Source organism: Myotis lucifugus, unplaced genomic scaffold, assembly GCF_000147115.1.
Source record: "Myotis lucifugus unplaced genomic scaffold, Myoluc2.0 scaffold_805, whole genome shotgun sequence".
Taxonomy (NCBI): Eukaryota; Metazoa; Chordata; class Mammalia; order Chiroptera; family Vespertilionidae; genus Myotis; species Myotis lucifugus.
In genome coordinates, this window is record NW_005871853.1 from 32,128 (window position 1) to 41,921 (window position 9,794).

General features: G+C 43.3%; 1 protein-coding gene and 1 pseudogene across 2 annotated transcripts; one reads left to right on the plus strand and one right to left on the minus strand.

Moving 5' to 3' along the window:
- Positions 1–4,621: 4,621 nt before the first annotated feature.
- Positions 4,622–7,717, minus strand: LOC102436132 (annotated as a pseudogene).
- On the plus strand, positions 7,689–9,575 carry LOC102435504 (ornithine decarboxylase-like). Of its 2 annotated transcripts, XM_014448328.2 has the most exons (2): positions 7,689–8,310; positions 8,446–9,575. In XM_014448328.2, exons 1-2 carry the CDS (start codon positions 7,856–7,858, stop codon positions 9,242–9,244), a joined length of 1,254 nt encoding a protein of 417 aa, XP_014303814.1. In that variant the 5' UTR covers positions 7,689–7,855; the 3' UTR covers positions 9,245–9,575. The 2 variants fall into 2 exon arrangements, with proteins under 2 accessions (XP_014303814.1, XP_006106385.1); XM_006106323.3 differs by having other exon boundaries at positions 7,689–9,575.
- The last annotated feature ends 219 nt before the right edge of the window (positions 9,576–9,794 follow it).

Here is a 9,794-nt window from a genome sequence, read left to right on the forward strand (position 1 = left end):
AGTGGTCAGTATGCATCATAATGACTGGTAGAACGGTTGAATGAACAGTCGGACACTTAGCATATTAGGCTTTTATTATATAGGATTACTTAGTTATTTATCTTTTCATCCTTACCCAAGGAGTGAGGATTTTTTTTCTGTTGATTTTTAGAGACAGTGGAAGGGAGCGGGAGGGGTGAAAAGAGAGACTGAGAAAGAAACATTGATGTGGGAGAGACACATCGATTGGTTGTCTCCCACATGCACCCCAACTAGGGCCACGGTTCGGACCTGCAACCCAAGTACACACCCTTGACTGGGAATCAAACCCAAGAACCTCCTGTGGACAGCCCGGTGCTCTAACCACTAAGCACACCAGCCAGGGCTCATTTTGATTTATTTTTAGAACCCTGAAACTAGACAGAGGCAAGATAGAAAATGTCAAAATTTCATCTTTTTAGATTTGAGAATTTATAAAATATTGCTTTGGAAGTGTACTTTTATGCTAAATACACTTTCAGATAAGGGGAAGAAAGACTACATTTATAATTATAATTGTAAAAAAAAGACCATGTGGAGCCCTAGCTGGTTTGGCTCAGTGGGAAGGGTCCTGGGTTTGATTCTGGTCAAGGGCAGTTACAGGCTCCTCCCCAACTTGAGCCCTGGTAAGGGGTGTGCAGGAGACAACCAATCGATGTGTTTCTCTCGCATCGATGTTTCTGTCTTTCCCTCTCACTTCCACACTCTTTAAAATCAATGGGGAAATATCCTTGGGTGAGGATTAAAAAAAGAAAAGAAAAGACCTTGCTAAGTTACTGACTATTCCAGCTGACAGCCAATATAAAAGCAAGGATCAACTGACAAAATGTATTATTATGAAATATTGAATTATAAAAATACCATTCCTTCTTATTTTTCAAATTAAACTTTCTTTATTTTCAAGCCAATAAAATAAAATCTCCACATGAGACATTTCTCAAAATTGCTACTAAAATCAGTTTAAGAAATGGTTGAAAACACAACTACTACCAAAAAATATTAAAGTGAATGTTTTCTGCTTCTTTTATAGCTCCTGTGTGGTTTGGGGCAAATGGCCACTTAAATGACTGTTTGATGACTCGCTGAATGACACTTGCCCCCATTAAGACCTACTAATAGGAATTGGATAGGCAGTGTTGACAATAATGCCTTTTCTTCTACATCTACCGCCCCCTTCCTACAGCCGCACTAATGTCTGTAGAAGACAGCCTCTCTCACCAGCCAAGCCCTGCCGGTGTAGCCTTCACTTCACACCTGAAGGCCAGGCACTTCCAATTGGCTGCCTACCAGTAAAGCACTGCCCTCATCGATGGTGTCCAGCCTGCAGGGGGCATTTACACCTTTGGACCCACTCCCTCCGGTTTGATTGGTCTGAATCTATTTCTTCCTGGAGTCTGGGTGTCGTTGTATACTTTGTTTTCTGCTTACTCCTTGGTGTGCTTTACCAGGTATAGCAGGAAGGGCACCAGCACTGTAACCCCAAAGTAATTCATTCAACCTCGCCCAGCCCCAGTTTCCTTATCTATAAAATGAGAGGCTTGAGACAGATGACCTTTCAGTCCCTTCCGGTTAAAATTACAGAGATGCCAGTGTTTATTAAGCAACGTGTGAGGTGCTGCACAACCAAACAGGAATGGACAGGTGCACACCCCCTGCTTCTGAAAGCTTGGAGCCTGAATCATTACTTCCTCATCATGGAAATGCAATGGGGATTTATTTTTTTTTGCTTTGTTGATATTTAAGAATAATAATAACAGCTACCATTTATTAAGCCAGGCACTTTGCTTTAAATGTGTGATTATCCGAAAGAATCTTTAAAAGTAAATATTGTTATCCCCATTTTTCGGATGAAGAAATTGAGGCACAGAAGGGTTAAGTAATTTTTCCAAGGTTACACAACTTGGACATGGTGGAGCTGGAACTTGAATTTGAATCTATCTGATTTCAAAACCCATAAAATACTGTACCTCGAAAAGACAAAATCATGCTCCATGATTATTTGTCAAGCATGGGATTGCTAATAGAACAAATGCTCATTTACCCTAGGTAGTGTGGTTTGTAATAAGAGCCCAGGGCTAAAATTCACAAAATCATAGCACTTCTACTGACCAGCTTTTCAACCTTAGGCAAGAACCTTAACCAATCAGCTCCTTTTTAAAAAAAACAAAACAATACCTACTCCACCTACCTTGCAACAGTGTTGAGAGAAATATATATAATAGTAAATGCATACATTTAATTAGTAAATTATAGAGAATATGTATATAGAAAGTGCTCTGTAAATCATGAATCCCTATATAAATTTAGCATGTTATTATTTCTTTTTATTAGGTATGCATTTGATTTGTCTGTTTACATAATTTACTATGCATCTGTTCAGGGCAGAGTCTAGATTGTAAATTGCTAAAATACAAGATTCACGACTTTTGACAACCTGGGGGAGACTCCAGGTAGTAAATTAAGCAAGTGTTTAAAAAATGGCTTTCTGAGGAGATTCCACTAACATGAAGTAATTCCATTTCTCCAGCTCATTCCTAAAAACCCTGGACATAGCATGGGAATTTTTTTATGTGCTAAATATAACCTCTGAGTCATTTGTGGGTCTGCTTCTATTGTTTGTATTTCTTTTAACTTATCAGTCATAGTCACTTGTTGCATCACATGTCTCGTTAAGGATGGGACTATTTTCAAAGCTAGAAAGAGGTTGGGCTACATAGCCATCTTGGCACTTGAGAAATGACACCGTGGTAAGTTCCTGGGTTTCTTTATTTTCTGTCTTATCTCAGACTGGAAAAGCCTCCACCCCAAGAAAATAAAAGCCCCAAGAAAAGCCTGTTTTCCCTGGCTAAACCATGGGGGGGAAAGGGTGACCTTATAATTGAAAACCTTATTAGCAATATCTGTCTTACTCCAGCCAAACACAGAAAAACAAACAAACAAAACAAAAAAATCCTACACTCTCTCCCCAGCATGATTTCAGCAGAACTGCACAGGGAGTGATTTTTCCACCCAGTCCCTCTCATCCACGACGGGAGAGGCAGCACTCCAGTGCTTCTGCAGAATGGTTTTGGAAGAGCTGAATGGGGAACTGGCCTTCCATCTTCTGCCTGGCAAAAGCAGTTGATGCTCCCATTCCCCCAGCAGGTGCGATCAGCAGATTGAACATGGAGCTGAGTTCACACCCCCACTCAGAGGCAACAAGACAATGGGAGCTGATGCTCCACTTTTACTGGGAGGGTGTCCGTGGAACCAGGGGAGAGCTGAACTTCCACCTCACCCATTTGCAACAAGGCAGTGTGATGCAGCACTCCACTTTTGCCAAAGTGGTTTTGGAACGGACCAGAGAAAATCTAAAACACACACCCAACAGCCCATGTGTTAAATCTCAACAGGGGACTGCCTGCTAAAAGAACATGAAGATTAAATAGTATCCAGAGCCTTATAATATACTATCCAAAATGTCCAGGATATAATAAAAAAAATCACTCATTCAAGATCCAGGAAAATCACAGCATGAATGAGAAAAGACACTCGATGGATGCCAACAATGAGATGAATCAAATGTTGGAATTATCTGATAATTATGTTAAAGCAATTATCATAAAAAACTTCAGCAATCATTTACAAATTCTCTTGAAATAAATTGAAGGTAAATAATTCAGCAAAGAAATAGAAATTATCAAAAAGAACTAAGTGGAAATTAAAGAACTGAAAAAATACATAAGTAAAATACAATCTTGCTGTATGAGCTCAATAATAGAGTAAAAATAACAGAGATAAAATCAATGAATTTGAAGAACAGATCAATAGAACTTACCAAACCTGAACAACAGAGAAAAAATAGTCTGAAATAAAAGGAACAGAGTCTTAAGGACTATAGGATTTTTTTAAAAGATAATAATCCTATCATTTCAGTCACAAAATGAAAAGAGTATGAAAACATACTCAAAGAAAAATAGCTGAAAACTTCCCTAACTTGGTAAAAATAAATAAATAAATAAATAAACCTACAAATTCAAGAAGTTAAGCAAATCTCAAATAAAACAAACTCAAACAAATCCACTCCAAGACATATGACAATTAAACTTCTGAAAACTAAAGATCAAGAAAATACCTTGGAAGCAGCCAGAGAGAAATGTTGCCTTAAAGCAGAACACAAATATGAATTACAGCAGATTTCTCATCTGAACCATGAGGGCCAAAAAGAAGTGGCACAACATTTTTCAAGTACTGAAAGGAAAGAATTGTCAACCGAGTATCCTATGTCGAGTGAAAATAATTTTTTCACTGTCTTTGATTAGGTTTTTATTCAAAATTAGTTGTCCAAAGTGATTTTTTTAACTGTATATTTTTATTGATTTCAGAGAGGAAGGGAGAGGGAGATAGAAACATCAATGATGAGAATCACTGATTGGCCTGCCTCCTGCACACACACACACACACACACACACACACACACACACACACCAGGGATGGAGCCTGCAACCCAGGCATGTGCCCTTGACCAGAATCGAACCTGGGACCCTTCAGTCCCCAGGTTGACGCTCTATCCACTGAGCCAAGTTGGCTAGAGCTGTCCAAAGTGATTTGACCAAATTTAACTTTATGTTACAGGCTTCTTTTCTTCTGTGGTGGGTTTCTTTTCTGTGGGCTGGTTTCTTGGTAGCTGTAGCCTTTTTTTCCCACCAAAGGTTTCTTTTGCTTCCTAACACCAACAGCCTTCTTTCCTTTCTTCCCTACCACAGGCTGCTTGCCTGGAACCCCCTTCTCTTCTGATTTGGCGTCTAGAACTGCTGCTTTATCCATCTGGAGCTTGTGGTTCTTGGCCTCTGGAGAACGATGTTTGGCTCATGGTCTTTGCATATGGGTTCAGCTTCAACATGATTCCCAGATTTTCCAGTGGATTTTTCTTCAGGACTCTGCGGTGAATCTTCTTGCGCAGTGCTCAGAGGGCTCTTTGGGTCTCTAGGGTTTTCAAGATTCTGCTCAGGTCAGTACTGAGCACCTTGTGCATGGGAAGGCTGTAGTTACTCTCGAGGGAGGCAGCTTTCCACCAGGTGCCATACAGACCACCTAACTCTCGGAAAAGCCCTTTCAGTCCAAACACAGAAACGGCTCACATGCCCCTGGGAGCAAGTTTCAAAATGTTCACTTCACTTACATTAAGCAGACTAATCCCATCACCAAATCTCAGCATCATTTTCTCCTTTCTCGGCTTCCTGTTTTCTATAAAAACCTCATCAATATAAGAAACATAAAAACCTGTTGATAATTTTCATATGTTTACTTGAAAACACATTTTTTTATTTAAAAATTAAAAAGAGTTAATTTTAGCCAAACACATGGGAGCAAAATCTCAAATGCTCCCCCAGGGATGTATCTCGGGTTTTGATGATACCGTTGTCCATGTTACAGATAATGCAAGGTCTCTGCGCTGGACAGCTTCTCATTTTGCCTTGCCAGCTCTCATTCGCTGAGAGGCATAGACCTTTTTGATACCATTCTAGGCCTTAAGTTTCTTAAGAAACAAAACAGCCTCTTGGTCTTCTCGTAGCTTTCAACTTTATCTTCAACTACCAAGAGAAGTTCAGGAACTTCCTCAATATGATGACCTTTAGACATGACCAGCGCTGGTAAGGCCAAGGCAGCCAGGGCAGAGCAGATGGCATATCGCTGCTGTGTTGTGTTCACTCTGCATTCCCAATGGCACCAGGTTTTGGTGCAAATGTGCAGCCCCCACACGCATATGTCCAGAAGCATCCTGGCCAGAACGATGATTTCCCCCACCTCAAACTCTAGGAATTCGAGCCACAGCTCTGCCAGTACCCCAAGACTCAACACTGGTTTGATGACCTGCCAATTCACGTCCAGCATAGGGCTGTCTATTGTTTTTGCACAAGTTGGTGTGAAAGTGACATTTTTGCCAGATGATTCCCTCTTTTCAGAGCACACTGATATCTGTGGCCACACTTCTCTCAAGCTGGTGGCTCCCATAGGAAAAGGAAAAATATCTACTTATATAAAAACCCTGGGTGTAACATCACCTCCAGAAGCCTGACCAACCGGAAGGAAGTCAGTCCTGCAGGGGTCGTCTTGGAAACGGCTGCACCCTCCCCCAGCTGTTTCCCCAGAAGGCGAGGTTTCAGGCAGGAACCCACCCTCGGAGCAGAGCGTGGAAATACTGAGTCCGGCCTTCAAACCAGATCCTGACAGGAGGGAGGAGGCAGCCCCATTCCTCACAGAATCTGCTGTTGGATAGCTTGCTGTCAGTGGCCTGCCAGCCAGGAACCTCATTCACCCGCACCCGGACCCTGACAGGAGGGAAGAGGGAGCCCCATTCCTCACTGAATCCACAGGTGGCCAGCTCGCTGTCAGGGGCCTGTCAGCTAGGAATCCTATTCACCTGCATATCTGTATAAAGTTTTAATACATTATATTAGAGGTCGTGGTGGTACTGTTTTACCCACAGCGTCTACAGGAATTGCTGCAAATTTACTTCTTGGTGGAAGCACCTTTCATTCCCAATATAAATTACCGATTCCATTAAATCAGTGGTTCTCAACCTTCTGGCCCTTTAAATGCAGTTCCTCATGTTGTGACCCCTAACCATAAAATTATTTTCGTTGCTACTTCATAACTGTAATTTTGCTACAATTATGAATCGTAATGTAAATATCTGATATGCAGGATGGTCTTAGGCGACCCACGTGAAAGGGTCGTTCGACCCCCAAAGGGGTCGCGACCCACAGGTTGAGAACCACTGCATTAAATGAAACTTCAATTTCTAGACTCAATATAAAGAGTGAAGTTGCTAAAACTATTAAAAAGGCCCAACTTCTCATTATTGATGAATGCACCATGGCATCCAGTCATGCTATAAACGCCATAGACAGATTACTAAGAGAAATTTGAATGTTGTATTTGGTGGGAAAGTTCTCCTTCTTGGAGGGGATTTTTGACAATGTCTCAGTATTGTATAGCATAATATGTGATCGACCATAGTACAAACAAGTTTAAAGTACTGCAATGTTTGGGGATGTTTCATAAAGTTGTCTCTTACAACAAGAATGAGATCAGAGGATTCTGCTTATAGTGGATGGTTAGTAAAACTTATAGATGGCACACTTGATAGCAGTTTTCATTTAGGAATGGATATTATTGAAATCCCCTCTGAAATGATTTGTAATGGATCTATTATTGAAGGTACCTTTGGAAATACTATATCTATAGATAATATGAAAAATATATCTAAACGTGCAATTCTTTGTCCAAAAAATGAGCATGTTCAAAAATTAAATGAAGAAATTTTGGATATACTCGATGAAGATTTTCACACATATTTGAGTGATGATTCCACAGATGATGCTGAAAAGGAACATTTTTCGATCAAATTTCTTAATAGTATTACTCCTTCGGGAATGCCGCGTCATAAATTAAAATTGAAAGTGAGTGCAATCATCATGCTATTGAGAAATCTCAATAGTGAATGGGGGTCAGTCCCCTCAGCCTCCGCCGCCGCCGCCCCTCTGCCAGCGCTCCGGCGCCACTCGGGCCGGCGGTCTCCGCTGGAGGGAGCGAGGCGGCGGCCGGCCGGGCGGGCGGCTGACGGGGGCGGCCAGCGGTCCTGCGCTCTCAGTGGCGGCAGCTCCATGGGATCGGCGTGAGGGGTCGGCGTGAGGCGTCCGGCGCTCCGAGGCATTCCCGCTGCTGCACAGAGAGGACCTGTGTCCCGTGGACTGGGAGTTCCTGGAGAGCCGCCTCTGAACAGCTGGCAATAATTTCCTAAGTCCCGTCTCTTCATTTTCCTTTGTGTTGCGTTTCGGAACATCCAGAAACCATGAACATGAACAACGTTAGTAATGAAGAGTTTGACTGCCATTTCCTCGATGAGGGCTTTACTGCCAAGGACATCCTGGACCAGAAAATTAATGAAGTCTCTTCTTCAGACGACAAGGATGCCTTCTACGTTGCGGACCTGGGAGACATTCTAAAGAAACATCTGCGGTGGCTCAAAGCTCTTCCTCGGGTCACCCCCTTTTATGCAGTCAAATGCAATGACAGCAGGACCATCGTGAAGACCCTGGCTGCCATCGGGACAGGCTTTGACTGCGCCAGCAAGACTGAAATACAGTTGGTGCAGAGTCTTGGGGTGCCTCCAGAGAGGATCATCTATGCAAACCCTTGTAAACAAGTGTCTCAGATTAAATACGCTGCCAATAACGGAGTCCAGATGATGACTTTCGATAGCGAAGTCGAGCTGATGAAAGTCGCCAGGGCACATCCAAAGGCAAAGCTGGTGTTGCGCATTGCCACCGATGACTCTAAAGCAGTCTGTCGTCTCAGTGTTAAATTTGGTGCCACACTCAAGACCAGCAGGCTCCTTTTGGAGCGGGCCAAGGAGCTGAACATCGATGTCATCGGTGTCAGCTTTCACGTGGGCAGTGGCTGTACTGACCCTGAGACCTTTGTGCAGGCCATCTCTGATGCCCGCTGTGTCTTTGACATGGGGGCTGAGGTTGGTTTCAACATGTACCTGCTGGACATTGGCAGTGGCTTTCCTGGTTCTGAGGATGCAAAGCTTAAATTTGAGGAGATCACCAGTGTAATCAACCCAGCCCTGGACAAGTATTTTCCATCAGACTCGGGAGTGACAGTCATAGCTGAGCCGGGCAGATACTATGTTGCATCAGCTTTCACGCTTGCGGTTAATATCATTGCCAAAAAGCTGGTCTTGAAGGAACAAACGGGCTCTGACGATGAGGAGGAGTCGAGCGAGAAGACCTTCATGTATTACGTGAACGACGGAGTGTACGGGTCATTTAACTGCATCCTCTACGATCATGCGCACGTGAAGCCCCTGCTGCAGAAGAGGCCCAAACCAGATGAGAAGTACTACTCATCCAGCATCTGGGGACCGACCTGTGACGGCCTCGATCGCATCGTGGAGCGCTGCGGCTTGCCCGAGATGCACGTGGGGGACTGGATGCTCTTTGAAAACATGGGTGCTTATACCGTGGCTGCTGCTTCTACTTTCAATGGGTTCCAGAGGCCGACGATCTACTATGTGATGTCAGGGCCGACATGGCAACTGATGCAGCAAATCCAGAACCGCGACTTCCCACCCGAGGCGGAGGAGGACGCCGTCGCCCTGCCTGTGTCCTGCGCCTGGGAGAGCGGGATGGAGCTCCTCCCAGCAGCCTGCGCGTCAGCCCACGTGAACGTGTAGACACCATTCCTGTAGCTGTTACGCGAGTGTAGCTTGACTTAAGGGATTTGGGGGGACCACTTAACTTAATGATTGCTAGTTTGGAATGTCTTTGTAAGTGGGGGTGGCACAGATGGAACAAGGTGGAAGGCCTAGGCGACGGGGTCACACTTACGTGTTCCTATGGAAACTATTTGAATATTTGTTTTATATGGATTTTTATTCAATTCTCAAACATGCTACCGCAGAGCGCCCCTCAGCTGCCAGGCAAGCATTTGTAGCTTGTGTGTTGGCAGAACCAGCCCGAAGCTTAGTGTTGTGACCTGTTTTAACAATAAAGTACCTTGGAAATTAAAAAAAAAAAATAGTGAATGGGGTCTTTGTAATGGTACCAGATTTATTATCAAAAGATTATGACCTAACATTTTCAAAGCTAAAGTATTAACAGGATCTGCAGAGGGAGAGGTTGTTCTGATTCCAAGAATTGATTTGTCCCCATCTGACACTGGCCTCCCATTTAAATTGATTTGATGATGGTTTCCCGTGATGCCAGCATTTGTGATGACTATTA